At 37.5% G+C, this 16977-nt stretch overlaps 1 protein-coding gene across 1 annotated transcript in view; it reads left to right on the top strand.

Annotated features, from left to right (window-relative positions):
* The window catches only part of PALMD (palmdelphin), a 55713-nt gene extending 39119 nt beyond the window's left edge, over positions 1 to 16594 (top strand). The window contains exons 4-8 of the mRNA XM_004263070.4: positions 8744 to 8858; positions 8996 to 9029; positions 9150 to 9263; positions 10927 to 12021; positions 16242 to 16594. Of these exons, the coding sequence (XP_004263118.1) occupies positions 8744 to 8858; positions 8996 to 9029; positions 9150 to 9263; positions 10927 to 12021; positions 16242 to 16285 (1402 nt within the window). The 3' untranslated portion in view covers positions 16286 to 16594. The remainder of the gene's footprint in view (positions 1 to 8743; positions 8859 to 8995; positions 9030 to 9149; positions 9264 to 10926; positions 12022 to 16241) is intronic.
* The last annotated feature ends 383 nt before the right edge of the window (positions 16595 to 16977 follow it).

The following is a 16977-nucleotide window of genomic DNA, read 5'->3' as shown; positions in this document are numbered from 1 at the left end:
ATGTGATCAACACACAACAGTCAAGAATACCTGATTAAAGTCATCAACTATGTGTATTCAATAGTATCCATTGCAATTTCAGAGCAAATTTTTTAGATGAGTTATGATTAAAAAATAAAATGACTCCCTTTTTTCATTGCAAACTTTAGCCATTCAATATTAACTAGCTTATGTCAACACAAACCATGTCAGATTTGATATATCATTTAGAAACATGTAAATTCTTTAACCACTTGGAGCAAAGACTGATTTATTATTCTATTGCTACTGGTGAACTACCTGAAATGCAAGATACTAATGATTAATTCTGCAAATCAACAAAAAAAATTATGAAAAAATTTCATAAAATTTGTCACACCAAGACTCATCCTCCAGAAGGTTATACAATAATTAACATACTGTTTTTTTGCTTTAAAAGCCTCCAGAAGAACAGTGGCTTAAACAGGATTAGAAAGGTTCATTTTCCTCCTACACATAACAATCCTAGCTGGGAGAAATTCAAGGGAGGGGAGCGGCAACATTACATGAGATGATCAAGAGACCCTGTTTCTTTCTGTGTTATTGCTTTGCTACCCCCTAAGGGATGCCCTTGGTTGTAAGGTTAAAGGCGGCTGACCATCACCACATCTGCATTTCAGCTTAGGAAGGGGAAGATAAATGGAGGGCAAAGAGCTCTAGTTTAAGGATATGACCTGAAAATTGCAGAGGTCACGCTTGCTAATACGCTATTGGCCAGAATTTAGTCACATGACATCATTTCAATGCAAATAAGACTGGGAAACGTAGTCTGTAGGAGGGCAGCAGGGAGACACATAAAACTCAGGGAGTTCTGTTACTAAAAAGAACAGGAGAAATGGATTTGGGGAGAAATCAGTGGGTTGTCAAAGCAAACTAGCATATTCTTTCTTTAATTAAATAGACATTGTTTATTAAATTGCATTTATTAAATAGACACTATCCCCATAAATGTTATGAAAATTCTAATAATGCTGGAGCACTGCTTTTTCTGTTCTGTCTAGAACGGTATTTTCAAGGACAGGTGTGTTTCTTTTTTTTTTTTTGGAGTGGAGCACATTTTATTTTATTTTATTTTTGGGGGGGTGTTATACATGTTTATTATCTTTTTTTTTAACCTCTTTATTGGAGTATAATTGCTCCACAATGGTGTGCCAGTTTCTGCTTTATAACAAAGTGAATCAGTGATGCATACACATATATCCCCACATCTCCTCCCTCCTGAGTCTCGCTCCCATCCTCCCCATCCCACCCCTCTAGGTGACAGGTGTGTTTCTGACGCTATATTAGCACCATGCTTGCTCTAAAATCATTGCTTTCAAGGTTGAAGATCAAATCCAAAAATGGACCTGGTAGGTTTTCTCTTTCACTGGAGTTGTCAGAGAGGGCCCTCCTCTCCCTAGAAAACTGAGGAAGAGTAAAGGAGTAACTAATCATTATTTAGGAATTCCTCTATGTCAAGCCCTGTGCTAGAGACTTACAAACATTATCTCATTTACCTCCTCAAAACAACCCTTTGTGAATATTATTCCTTAAATGAGAAAACTGAAGCTTGGAGGGGGTCAATAATTATGCCAAGTGAGTTAGCTTTGATATGAGCTTACTTTCTGTTTCCATGGGTAGAGCTGGGGAAAAAAAGTGGACCTCCCCCCACCAAAAAAAAACCCTCACGAAACATAGGTAAACCACCAGCCACCTCCTGTTCTCCCAAGATTCAGTGGGGAAGAAAAGAAAGAATCTCTGGCCCAAGGCAAGAGTCAGGGATTACAACTGCTTACAACTCCACGTTGAATTCAACACCCTGTTGGAGGCAAACATATCTGAGAGCCTGTAAGTCCCAAAAAAGAAACTGGGTCCTTCTTTGTCTAGCCTGAGGTGGGCTTGGAGAGGTGGTCCTAGCACGTCCATCAACTGGTCTCAGAGGTACATCAATAGTGGCACAGCCTGGGTCTAAGAACTGCTGACTCAGGCCATCCCAGAGAAGTGGCCATTTGGCGCCCTCTCTATGTAGTCCTGGCTTTTAATAAGAGAGCTTGAGTTACCAAGACATAAGTATTAATTCATCAGTCCTTTCAAAGTATATAGCTAAAGCCAGTCATAAATTTAATTTCAAACATAGCATTGGTGGTTACATTCAAATTGTGGAGTTGTAATCAAATTGTATAACCAGCTTTATATTTAAGACCTAAAGCTTCCATTATTTTGAACAATAATCTTGTGTCCAAGCAAAGAAAATCTCTCTATAAAGTAGCACTAGGTTGGAAAACCTCAGACTCTTTGAAAAAGACTATTCTAAGAACTCCTACCAAAAACCAGACTCAAGCAGCCAAAGAGAAAAATGACAAAGCCTGGACTTTAATCCTGGTCGTACTGACTAGACCACTAAGCAGAGAAGTTCTCTGCACAACAAAATCACTCCAATGAAGACCAGGAGAGAAATATTAGCTTTACAGGTAATGAGTCAGCACTGTTACATTGTGGTAGACCCCAGCTAGCATTTCAATCTTCACTTTATTATCACAGAAAATAAAAAAAAAATCCTTTTGTACTGTTGAGCAAATGAATGTTGTTTGTAAGTTCATAAGAATCCATTTTTTAAAGTTTTGTTCCCATCGTGGCTAATCAGCAGGGAGTTCAGAGCTCAGGCTCTCTTGGCGGAGACTTGATTTCAAATTCCATCCTGTCACAGGCTACCTGTAAGCCTCTGGACCAGTTGTCTTTCTAGGTGCCCAGTTTGCTCACCTGTTGAAAGGAACTAATAACAGTACTCCTGGGGGGTGTTGTGAGGACTAATTAGGCCAGTGCCTGGTACGGTGTAAATACGCAGTGCATATTAAATGTTGTTATAATCGCTAACAAGTGAAGTACTGTAAGGTAGGGCATAAACTTTTGAATTTTTTTCTCCTGATTTCTCGTTTGTTTGGCGCCTAATAGCAAACCCCGTCAGGTTGTTAATCCTTGTTAACACCACCAAAAACTGAAAGAGATAAATGGACCCTTAGCAGCAGAAAAATTGCCTTCTGAAATAACCCTTTCTTGGCGCATGCAGCGTTAATGTGCTGTCCTTCTTCTAAGACAATAACTTGCATGTTGGAATTGGATTGGGGATATTATCTCATGATGATTAAGGAAAATGATTGCTAGAACAGTGCATGAAATGAAAGCTACCTGCTTTCACCTAGGGAGCTCTTGAAAATAACCCTCTTTTTCTCCAGCAAATAAGCAAGGAGAAGAAAGATTCCAATAATGGATAGCATTACAAATCCTTTTTCATGTACTTTGCTTATCTAAATTGGCACATGATGCCTGCTCACCATCTCTCAGAAACTGAGAGAGGTACTAACTCATCCATCAGACCCCGCCTAAGAGCCCAGGAGGCACCAGGAAGGATATTTCTCTTTCTCTCCTGCCTGTTTCTCACCAAACTGAATCAGCATTTCTAGGAGCTTAATTCCCATTCGGGAAGGTAATACCTTCTAGAGATGGGGGTGGTAGCACTTATGGAAATTCTAACCCATCAGCTGAGAGATAAGTAGATGAAAGTTAGAGAGTTATCCCCCAGCGACCTACCCGAAGCTTTCCAAGTAAAAAAAAATTAGTTTTACATATGCATGTATATACACATAAATTTATATTTTTATATATAAAACTAAAATTTTATATATGCACACACAAAAATACAGACATACATATATACATATATGTGTATACACGAATGTACCTATACACACATACAGATATATAGATATATATTTCCCCAATTCTTCACTTATACTTGTTAAATTTTCTCTCCACCCGAAACCTTTAGAAAAGGATTGGATATGAGGCCCTAATTTAAGCCCTGCATTTTGTTTGGTTTTGTTTTCTTTTGAGCTGCACCACACGGCTTGTGGGATCTTAGTTCCCCAATCAGGTATTGAACCTGGGCCCTCAGCAGTGAGAGCACAGAGTCTTAACCACTGGACTGTCAGGGAATTCCCTGCATTTTTGGAGCTTCAAATCAGGGTTAAGTATACTCTCAATTATGAATGGTCACTGAGCCAGGAAATAAATATATATTTATATATAGAGAGAGAGCAATTTGAAAATCAAGTGAACCCAAATGATAATTTTAAATAAAAATAGGATGATCAAATTCTATTCAAAAAATAATAAGTTTGGATTCTATATTACAGCTAAATGGAAGAGAGAAATAATGAGGAAAAAGTAAAAATATACCAGCGGTAGATATTTCAAAATCTCTTGTAAAGCATGTATCAAGCACCTATACTACACCAGGCACTGTATTAGGTGCCCAGCGTTTCTCCACTTCAGCACTATTGACAGTTTGAACCAGATAAGTGTTTGTTGTGGGGGACTGTGCTGTGCATTTAGAATGTTTAGCAGCATCCCCAGCCTCTACCCACTAGATGCCAGTATCACTTCTCAAGCTTTGACAACCAAAAATGTGTCCAGACATTGCCAAATGACCTCAGAGAGGAGACTGCCATCAGTTGAGACCCACTGTACTAACGATACAAAGATAGCACCTGCCTACCAGTTGTAATTTTTGTTTTATGTTCCTTAAGAATCCTCATTCCTCAAAAACTTGTTACATCATCTGGTGTAGAGGTTGTGAGGACTCTTCTTCTACAGCTGGGCTACCACAGTGCCTGCCCCTCTGAGTTCTGGTCTTTTGAGAGGGTAGGCTAGAGAGAAGCCGGTTCCTTATCTTCAATTACTATTTCCTAGGTCTCCCATTACTTCCACTGACATTCTAATCTTTTAGAAAGCTTTCTCAGAACAAAAAACATCTAAAGTTTTTCTCTTAATAATATTTATGTTATCCACAAATAATATACAGAAGTATCAAATCAACATATAAAAATAGCATATTGAAGTGAGAATTTTAAGAAATGCTCTATGCCAGTAAGCATCTCCTGGCAGAATTTTGCAATTCTAAGTAATTAGTACCAAGATACTTCCTTATTAACCTATTTAATGGAGAGTTGGTTGTAATTGTTATAAAGAAGAGAAGGGGGTGCGTGTTTGTTTCTATTTTGTTTTCACAAACATATCATGATGTGTCATTCGACGACAACCTCATATTAATTCAGCTTTCACTGAGGACTTGAAAACCTTCAAAAACATTCATTAGCAGATACTCTGACGAGGTTAGCAGGCTTTCAACCTCATATTCTTACAATATTAGTCTAAAGATATTCATGAGAACTACATGACATTTCGTTATGCATGGGCCTCTCTACAGAGGAAAACAACTACCAATACCAGCGCATTTCATACTTCCCTGAGATGTAATTGCCCAGGCAGATCAAGAGCTCTATCTCTGTGCCCCAGGAATAGAAAAGGGCAGAGACAGGAGGAAACTAGCATTTGCCAAGTGCTCGCTATTTCTTTTATTTTATTCCTTATTAAACCCTACGAAGTAGATAACATTGCCCAGACCTCTAAATGCTTAATTGCCCCAGGATTCAGTCCTTGGAATCCCTAACTTTCTAGGAAATCTTATCCACTCCTATGGCTATAAATACCAACTCCCAGCTTTATATCTTCAAACCCAGACTTCACTGAGCTCCCAACTTTTATATCTGTCCTCTCCATATCACCATTTGACTGTCTCACATTTAACACTTCCCCACCAAGCTCCTTCCTTCTCCTTTGCAGGTTAGTTTGGTCAATTGCATTCACATTTTTTCAATTATTCAGATTACAAACATTGGAATCACCTTTGACATCTCTCTTTCTCTCACTTCTCACATGTAATCTATCGACATAGCCCGGCAGCTCTTCCTTTGAAATATTTCCAGCATCCAATCACTTCTCACTCTTCTACCAGCAAGGACCCTGGATTAAGCCATCTTTGTCTGAATTATTTCAACAACTGAGACCTCCATGTTTGCCCCCCTCCAGTCTATTTTCAACACCACAGCCAATGTAATTGTTTAAATTTCATGTCTTGGCATGTTTCTCATCTGCTCAGAATTCCCAAAGGCTCCCCAAAGGCCTTACCATGCCGAAGGCCCCCCATGATCTGGCGGCTACCCCCTCTCTGACTTTATTTCTCACCACTCATCTCCTTATTCCCTTGCCTCTCATTTCAAGTTTTCAAATTACTCTTCCCTCTCTATGAAGCACACTCCCACGACACCCTTGTGTGTCCCTCCTTCACTTCCTTCAATCTCTACTCAAATGACACTTTGTCAGAAAGACTCCCCATCACCACACTCTGTAAAATAGAGCCCCCTCCCCAGGCACTCTCCATCTCCCTTATTCTTCCATTTATAGTCCTTATGCTACTTTTTTCATGGAAACATTTTTCTTCATAAATAAATGTATATATGTGTGCATATACACATATTTGTTTATTATGTATATATATTTGCATATATGTGTGTTTATAAGTATATATATGAGATGTGTATATGTATATATACGTATATGTATATACATATATATATGTATATATACGTATATGTATATATATATAAAGTCCAGGGCTAGATATGATCCTGGGTCATACACACACAACATTTACAGGAGTTGGCAAATCTAGCCCTGGCCTACTTTTTATCTAGCCATGAGCTAGAAATTGTTTTTATATTATTAAAAGGTTATAAAATGGAAAATACGAAAGATGAATATGCAACAGAAACCAAACATGGCCTGCAAAGCCTAAAGTATTTACTATTTGCCGACCCCTGTGTTAGTGTGTTGTCCACTAGAATGTAAACTCCTTGAGGACAGGAACTCTGTTTTGTTCACTGTTATAACCCAGCAAATAGGATAGTGCCTGGTATAAAGTAGATGCTAAACAAACATTTTGAATGAATGAATGAAGACAATGAGACTTAGCAAGGTCTGGTGCCTTGTCTAGGGTCACCCAGGAACTTGACAGATGAACCAGAATTCAAACCCAGGTCCGCCTGGTTCCACAGCTGGATCCTGAGGTCCCAGAACTTTATACAGCAATGACTTGAAACTTCTTGTTTTCTACCAAAAAACCCCTCATTAGACTGTCTCTAACATGCTGTCAGGTAAAGGACCCTGCAGAACAGGACATGGAATAGACATGGTGTATTGCAGAAAACCTTTGATAATTATACCATAATAACATTTACATCTGATATCAATTATATGTAATGTGCTTTCAAATACATCACTGCTTCTTAGCTTCACCATGTTTCTGTATAAAGTAAGGCAGGTGCTATATTCTCATTGTACATGTTACAAAACTGAGTTCCAGGCCAGTTAAAAGAATTGGCTCTCACAAGTCGTGAGTAGCAGAAACAGAATAATCCAGATACATCACTTTCAGTATAGAAGTTTCTACTGTACCAACCAACATATATCCCCACAACTCTACTGATGGGCAAATGTCCTCCATGGATGTGGAGGGAATTTAATAGAATGGCATCACATCTCAGTAACTTCTGAGAAACCAGAGGTACTGCATTTTACTTGGAGTTCTATGATATGCAAGAAAACCTCCTTAGCTATAAACAGCCAACTACCAACAGCTAGGGGCCAACTACCAACAGCTAGGGGCAGGAGGAAAGTCAGAATTTTGAAACGAAACCAATAAGTAGGAGAATGATCTGCTTGGACTTGTATTGGTGTGACAGTGGCACAGGAATTTTGAGCTGCCAGATGCATGACCATCTTAAAGAAGGAAGTCAAAATAACTGACAATTATCTTAGCTGACAGTAATACCCACAGCTGTCATCTCCTGAACTAGCGCGCTATATCGAAGCAGCCATCTTTTGAGGCAGCTTATTTGAGAGCTAGGAGTATTTGGCTGAGAAACTACGTGCGTTTCATGGCTGCCCAGGCCAGCTTTACTAACTTTGTGAATGCTAGTGGTTGTGTGTTTTTATCCAGGATAGAGGTCACGATGCCACACCCTGGAATTAACTTGAATCAGACATGTAGCTCTAAACTAGTCTAGATACCAGCTCAGAAAGCAACAATCTAATTTCAAATGTCTGTTTCTGTCCCTACGAGTTCCCTTATACTTTGTCAGGCCATGTGAAAACATTTTTTTTTCTAGGAAACGTAGTCTCCATAAACAGCAGCAGCTGAGGCCACTGTACTAGATTTTGTCCATTTCTCACCTCTTCACTCTACTCTCTATAATATGGTACAACTTTTAGAGAACTGTGAAATTAAAATGAAGTGTCATTCTCAATGTTAGGATATGCAGGGTTTTTAAGTGTTAAATATCTATGATTTTAAATCAAATTTAATAATTATAATGTTACAAAGTGTTGCTTGGCTAGAAAATAAAATTATAATGTTTTCTCCAAACAATTTATATGAAAACTTGTGTAAGAAAAATTAACAATCTGAAGGATAATGACAGATGGACCATTCCTTTTGGTCCAACTTTAAACTTAAATCTCTTTGTAAAACAAATCTCTGTTTCATGTGGAAGTAACATTAGTAGTCGCAATGAAGAAAATGGGACCAAGGGTCAAATATTTTACCTAAGAATCCCCTTTGTCAAAAATAAAAAATAAAAAAACTTTAATTGAAAATTGTTGAGCCAAATTCAGGTATTGGGTATCTTCTATGTACTTAATGTGATGTTTGGTGTGATGCTACGTTCTTAGAAGGTATCTGGATACTTACATTTAATATTCCAAGTAAAGTTTGTGTATGGGGAATATATATTTGAGAGCTCTGTATTTGTACTGTCTTAAGTAATATAAAGTATATCTTTTTGTTCAGACTTGAGAAAGAGATCCAAGATCTTGAAAAAGCCGAACTGCAAATCTCAACCAATGAAGTGGCAATTTTAAAGAAACTAAAATCAGTTGAGAGGACAACAGAAGACATAATACGGGTAGGCATTAGCTAATTTAAAAACTGAATCCCTCCCAAAGTGATTCCACAAATAGTATATAATTCTTCAAAGTATATCCATATTTAGAATTTATTTTTTAAACTGTATTAATCATGGAGAATTCTTTTTTCTTATAGTCTGTGAAGGTGGAAAAGGAAGAAACATCAGGAGGTATGTTTTTGAGCAACCTATGCTATGTCTAACTGAGATATTTTTTGACAAGTCCACTGAATTTTTCCCTTTATTGTAAATATATTCTAAATATATTTTAAATTAATATTGATTTTACAGAGTCAATTGAAGACATCTATGCTAATATCCCTGACCTTCCAAAATCCTACATACCTTCCAGATTAAGGAAGGAAAGAAATGAAGGAATAGAAGATGATGAACAAAATAGAAAAGGTATACAAAAAATCTGTCTTCAATGGTAGGTTCTCAAATTCAGATTTTACAACATCAAATATTAGCAACTTGCTGTGACATTCTATCCTTCCAGGTTAAGCAATGGTCCATTTTACAAAGTTCCATGAGGTATGTGAGTCACTTACAAAAGTAGGGATAATGGGGTTACAATATTTATTCCACGCATTTCATTCCCCTGCAAACTAGGTAAGAACAGGGAAGATAAAGGCCTGAAGGAAACAAGAAGCTCTTAAAGCAAAGCTCCCCTGCTCAAAAATATCTCTCCCAACATATTCCATGTAGTAGACACTAGAATAAAATGAAATGAAATGAATGAAGTGAAAATATTCCCCTTGAGAAGGCTCGACATTACTTACCCCCATGTGGGAATGATTTGCATGACACTAATACTTCAAAGCCCCAGGGAAAATGAAGGCTTCTATTGGAGCAGAGAGGGAACCTTTGAATTTTAGAGTGAAAAGAGAAGCTACACTCTATCTGCAGGAAGTCGTCATTCATTCATTCATTCAACAAATATTCAGTGAACCCCCTACCCTATGCCAAGCTCAGTTCTCACACTAAGAATACAGTAATGAATAAAACAAAAAATCTCTGCCCTCATAGAGCTGACATTCTAAGGGAGAAAATAGATTAAAAATTAGGTAAACAAATAAAATATATCATATTAGGAAGTGAAAATACTAAAGAGAAGAAGAAAACAGAGAAGGGGGATAGGGCAAGTATGGGTGAAGGTGTTGCAGTTTTATTTGGGTAGCCAGGGAAGGCCAAGAACCACTGGGCTACGGTGGAGAGATGACATGCAAGACGCATTCACAGAGGAAGGCGGGAGCACATAATAAAGCAGGCAGTACAACGTTGTAATTTTGCCCAGGATCCCATTAGCTTTACTCTGCCAGTTAAAATCACAGCCCTCAGGATCTTGCCAGGGACATGAAGCAGATTTCAACTTCCCCAAAATCAACCAGTTCTCCCCAGTTCAGTTGTTTTAGTATAGCTGATAGTGCTCTATTTTTAGCCCTTCTTAAAAATGGGAGTGAAAATGAAAAGAAACATAAGGCAAAATGAGAAGCATGTGATTCTAGCCTACTCCCTCCCTCTTCTATACCAGTTCTACATTTAACAACCTCCCAGTTGGGAAAATTTTAGAACACTCCTCTCTCATTTCAACAGGCTGCTGGCCTGTGCAGCAAGGCTGTAACAATAAAATATACAGTGCTTGGCCTTTTATCTACAGTAATGCACAGAGCGATATATTCTTCCTCACTAAAAAAAAGATCTGATCCCTGAGCAATGTAAAGAATGTAAATCTGTTGTGTTGGATTTATTCATTAGAAAGGGGATATCTTTTGGTTCCCCAATGAAAATCCTTACCGTTAGGAACCATCAGTTTCTTTTCTCCAATCAGCTTCTCTTCTTCAATCCTTTCCATTTTTTCAGTAATTTCATACATCCTTACACAAAAACCCATGTCATTAAACTATTAGTCATTATATAATTAATGAATAAAATCAGAAATTTTAAAAAGACATCTCATAAAAGAACACAAAGGGGATACTTAATATAAAAATAAACACTGTGAAAGCTAGCTAGTTAACAAGAGGAAAAGTTAACTAAATCAGGGATCAAATTTGTCTCTCGACAGCTTTGTATGCCATGGAAATCAAAGTTGAAAAAGACTTGAAGACCGGAGAAAGTACAGTCCTGTCTTCAATACCTCTCCCATCAGATGACTTTAAAGGTACAGGGATAAAAGTTTATGACGATGGGCAAAAGTCAGTATATGCAGTAAGCTCTAATCACAGTGCAGCATACAACGGCACCGACGGCCTGGCACCAGTTGAAGTAGAGGAACTTTTAAGACAAGCTTCAGAGAGAAATTCTAAATCCCCAACAGAGTATCATGAGCCTGTATATGCCAATCCATTTTGCAGACCTACAACGCCACAGAGAGAGAAGGTAACTCCTGGACCAAACTTTCAAGAAAGGATAAAGATTAAAGCTAACGGACTGGGTAATGATGTGAATAGATCCACACGCAACATGGACAATGGACTTTCAGAGGAGAGCGGCAACAGCTTCAATCACATCAGTCCCGTTCGGCCAATACCTCAACCCCGATCGATGCTTCAACAAGCAGAGGAGACACCCCACACCCAGCAAAAGAGGCTGATGACTCCTTGGGAAGAATCCAATGTAATGCAGGACAGGTATGCTTCCTCTCCAAAGGCGGGACTGAGTCCCAGCGAAGCACTAGTTGGGAAGTCAGAACGCCAGGGCTCTTCACCTACTTGCCAGGAGGATGAGGAAGACATTAGATATAATATTGTTCATTCCCTGCCTTCTGACATGGATGAGAAAGAACCCATGACAATGATTTTCATGGGTTATCAGCAGGCAGAAGACAATGAGGAAGAAAAGAAGCTTCTGACAGGATATGACGGGGTCATCCATGCTGAGCTGGTTGTGATTGATGAGGAGGAGGGGGGTGAAGGAGAAGCTGAGAAACTATCCTACCATCCCGTAGCCCCCTACAGTCAGGTTTTCCAGCCTGCCAAACCAACACCACTTCCAAGAAAGAGATCAGAAGTTAATCCCCATGAAAACAGAAACCATAAATCTCCCCACAAAAATTCCATATCCCTGAAAGAGCAAGAAGAAAGCTTAGGCAGCCCTGTCCACCATTCTCCACTCGACGTTCAGATAGCAGGAGATGGGACTGAGGATCCCTCCTTAACAGGTAACAAAAACGACAAGGTTTGTCACTGCTGTCTAGTCCTGTGATAATCTTCTCTTTGTGTTGTTACCAAACCCTCGTGCTTTCAGCTTTTTTTTGACCACTTCATAAGCTAACACATGCTAAGATTTTTTTATTAATGCTGATATGAACTGTTATCATCATAAGCAAAGTGACTAAGTCACTTCAAAAGATAAAGAAAGTGAAACAAAAATTTGTTGCCTTATTTGGGTACTGCATTGATTGACCTTAGTAACTTGAAATTCATCTTCTGGCATGGTATGGGTGTAAATGTATTTGAATCACTATCATGTTGGATCAATATTAGATCTTTTCCCATGAGAATCGAAGCCAGCTCTTTTTTTGTGTCTCTCTGTGATTTAAACTTCCTGCATAAGTTAACAAATTGCCTTAATTTTGCACAAAAAAACAAGAAACAAATTTTATTTTCAATGTGATATTTTATTACTTTGTTATATCTTGTTTCTCTATACTTTTATAATTTTATTAACTTTATTTCCTTAATTTTTCTACATTTTAAAAAAGAATATCAGTTTATTCTACATTATCTATAACATTTAATGTCACATAATCTTCCCTAACTTAGAAATTTTATTTTTTTATTTTCTAAACATTTGCATTCCACATATTCTCATTCTCTGTAAAGTTTTAGAGCTATCTAGCTTTTCTAGCATTGAATAGAAAATAACACTTTTTCTACAAAACTAATAGCTCATCAATTTTAGATTCTTTATTATCACTTGAATATTGTATTCTACTTATTTGTAAACAATAAATAAGAATATGATAAAATTAATTATAATAGCTGATAAAATGAATTATAATAGCTAAAGACATAAATCAAATTACCCAGACATACGTACTAGATCTGTGAAAGGAACAGTAATTTTAAATGTTCTAATAGAAGAATTTTCATTAAAAAGCAATAACTGTTGAGTCCCAGCTAATCCAGCAATCAAAAAACCTGATAATTCTACAGAACTGTTGGTAGTACCTGCACCATTCAGGAAGGATTCTTCCTCTGCAACCAACAAACCCAGTCTTAGGTTGCCAATAATACGATAAAATGGACCTCTTCCATTTTTTAAGTAGTTAAATTAAACATACCTATTGTAAATTTAATTATCTGAAGAATTACTAAGCTCTTGGTAAGTGCGCACTTGTATTATCTTCCTAAATCAGAGTTGAACGGTGTGTCCGCACAACGGAAACCTGATAAAACTGAAAGCTCCCTTCTGTTATGAGAATGATCAAACTTTGCAGCTTGAATTCATTTTTTAAACAACAACACCAAAGACTTAGAAAAGAGGAGCATGCTGTTATGGTCAAGAGCAGTGACATTACACACTATAAAACCTCCCATTTTTTAACTTGGATGTTAGCCAGCTCCTCCCGAACACCCTTATTCCTTCTCCCTTACCCATGTCAACACATATATCCCAGAGAAAAAGACAGGAAGTGACTAATGTTTCCAGACAACACTAATCATGCCACTGAACTAAAATAATGAAAACAGGAAGACCTTTTGCAGACAAAGTAACAATACAAATGTTGTACTATCAATCAAATCATCTTATAAACAGAATGCTCCAAATTCCTTGCCTTCTGTTATGACATCATTTTACATTCCTATTTTCCAATTCACCATGTGGATTACAGAACTGATATTTTTAATGGGTTTTTTAAAATAAGTATATCATATTGACATATGCCTTCAGGGTACGTCCATATTCATAGAATATATAGCCACCTATGCATTTCAATTTCACAAGCACCAACTAGGTTGAGCTTCTCCCTCTAAACGCCTCCCCCCCAAAAAATACATATTGATACTTGAAAATCCACCATTTCAGTCCATTCCTTTATTTATGGTATAGGTGCCCTACTATATATAAATATTCCTAGTAGGCACAATAGTTAATAAGTGTAAGTCTCTTTTCTCTTAGTTTAAATGCTGTTATCAAAGCCTGACCTGAGAGCAATTTTTAACTTGAAAAAGAACATGAAGGAGGAAGAAAGATGGAAAAAGGTGGAGCCTGGAGACCCTAAAGATCAGATTTTTTAGCCAAAACTTTGAAAAGGATAAGACACAGCAAGAAAATTTAGGCAAATTTATGTCCATTTATTTATGTATCAATAAATATAAGAGGATCATGTTCAAAATGTCTGGCTCAGTGCCAAATGCATCTAACGAGTGGCCCCTGTAAGCTTTTACTGGGACTCCCCTACTATCCCCACCAGCCAGACAGTTGACTCTCTTTGGTAATCCTCACCAACCTACTTTTGTACTCCTTTTAGCTCTGTTCTCCCTTCTTACAGATGTCAGTGGCATTTCAGGATGAAGAGGTAGGGAAACTCAGCTCTGGGGGATTCAAAAGCTATTGGTGGCAAAATTGCCAACCTGTGGCAACCATCAGAAGCCAAGGGACACTGAGAGTAAGGAGGCAAGCTCTCTTCCCTCAAGTTAATACCAGCCAAAACTGTGCCTCTGAATTGCTATGAGGAGAGGAGATATAGAACAGAGAAGAACAGAAAGGAGAAGTAAAAAGGAGAGCTGATGACTCAGATCTTTTAGCTGCTACACCAAGGGGCCTTCCCATTGCCAGAAGCTGTGTCCCCACACATCTACTTGGAACTCACACCATCTACTCACCGTAGGCCTAAAGAAAGGAAGAGCAGATTCTAACAATCTAGAATTCTTTTTTCCCCCTTAAGAAACGGGACAGTGAGTTACTGGATTACCCCACTCCTGAGGATGCAAACATCCAGGATGTCCTTTAAGAACTTCACTGAAAATCCACAGCACACTGGCTATGCCTGATTTACTGAATCTAAGTAGCTGTAGGGAGGAGGATTTTGCCCCAGCCTTAAAAGAGACCTTCAAAAGTCCCTTAAGATGAACGTTTCCTCTGTTTTCATTTTTGGTATGGGCAAGATAGAAGTCCAAAAATCCCAAAGTAAAACCTATAAAGACTTGCCTTCTGCCTTCTGCCTTCTTGCTGTGGAAGCACAGTCCTGTCCTTCAGTTTCACCGTCCGACATCTCCCAGCAATCGACACCATCCTCCTGGCTACAGAGCAAAGGAAATTCTCTCAGCTGGTCCTGAATTCAAGGGAATATTCTTGATCCTGCCACTGGAAATAATCATTTCCCTTAAAATTCCAAGGGAAATAAAGCTCTTTGACTTCATTTAAATGAAAACATTTCATATATTAGAGTGAAAATAAAAATGACCATGGCCTTCTTACAATATTAGATCCCCAACCTTCTCGTATTTGTGAAAAAGAGCTTCTTAGAAATAGGGTCATTTCATTTGTTGATAGACAACTAATATATGGCTGTGAAATAAGAAAACATGATTTCCCTTTTTGATTTTTTTTAATTAAACAAAATTTTTCAAACAGTTAAATAGCTGGTTCTTGGGCCATATTACACATGGTTGTAATGATCAGTGCCTTGAAAGCATCTCTCAACTTTTGGAACGTGACTGAGACAGCTATACTCTGTTCTTAAATATTAATGGCATGATACCAGAACATCAGAGAAATGTTATGAATTTTAAATCTACATTTTTAAAATGGTTTCTACATCCAATATACCATTAGCAGTGAAATATTCTCAAAAAGATAAATTTGCCCTTTGAAAGCACATATAACATATCTTGACAAAGACATTTTATCATGACTTCAACTCCTAAATACTGGTTTGTATCGTTTCATTATTAAAAATTTTGTTCTTGCTATTCTATATCCAAGGATGAAGCCCTTTGGGATAACCAAGTTTGATGAGTTAAAAGATAACCCAACCATCATGAATTAGGGTTTATGTCAATGCCTTTTTTCTCTTTAGTAGTACATAGCTCAGAAATAGGCACAAAACAGTCATTGACCCATAGCTGTTTACCTATGGCTAATAGTGATACTGTGCACTAATCCTGTATTTACTCAATTTATGCTGTGTTTGCTCTTTTAATTTTTATAGAAATAGGTTCCTTCTAGTTCTGAACCTGCTTCTTCCCTAAGTTAACCATAGCTTATTATTTCTACTATCTTTTTATGCTACTAAAACAATGCTCACATTGTTGGATAAAATCATCTGAGGTATGTTTCAAACTTTCCTGCAATCTATGTAATGGTCATTTAGAGTGAAAAGTAAAGCTTTTTTTTCTATAACTCTCTCTCTATTTTTTCTTTATTTTGCAGCCTTAAGGATGAGAATGGCAAAGCTGGGGAAAAAAGTTATCTAAGAGGTGTACCATCTACGTAAACACCCTTTGAAGAAGAACCTAAGAAACATTTGCAAATTTCTCTTCCGGATATTTTGTTTCTTTTTCCTGAGCTACAAAAAATTATAATTATACCCATATTAAGCCATGTGAATAAGCAGTAGTCATTATTTGAAACAAATACCAAAAAAGCTGGGGAGAACAAACTCTTAACTTTTGCAGTTACTTGACATGATTCAGTGGGGGGAAACCAACATATTTTTATTGTATTGATACCAAAGCATTTCTAATAAGAGCTTGTTAAATTTAAGAATAAAGTTATTTAAAATAGCCCGACTATATTTTATTAACTGACCTTGTAATTTTGCTGACACAAAGATTGAAAGATCATAGGAAGTCACTGCACCTCATCACAGAAATATTCATCTTCAACTCTGACAAGTAAACATGCCATCCCAAGTCAACAAGGCTCTAAGACAACTATATCCTCCTGCTAAGGACCAATTCAATTGAGACTTAAAACTCTTCGCATACATTTTAAAGGTGCATGCAATAATTATCCTCATATTTGGGGACTGGATTTGGATTATCTTGATAGCGTACATGACTTTACAGTTGATAACCAATATGTTCAGTTTTCCTGAAATATCATCTTTTCTTTCATTCAGTTCAATGTGAATTCCAGGGTACAATGACTGATTATGACCCAAGAC

The sequence above is a fragment of the Orcinus orca genome, chromosome 1 (assembly GCF_937001465.1).
Source record: "Orcinus orca chromosome 1, mOrcOrc1.1, whole genome shotgun sequence".
NCBI classification, from domain to species: domain Eukaryota; kingdom Metazoa; phylum Chordata; class Mammalia; order Artiodactyla; family Delphinidae; genus Orcinus; species Orcinus orca.
The sequence above is the reverse complement of the archived record's forward strand: the minus strand, read 5'-3'. Positions and strand labels throughout refer to the sequence as shown.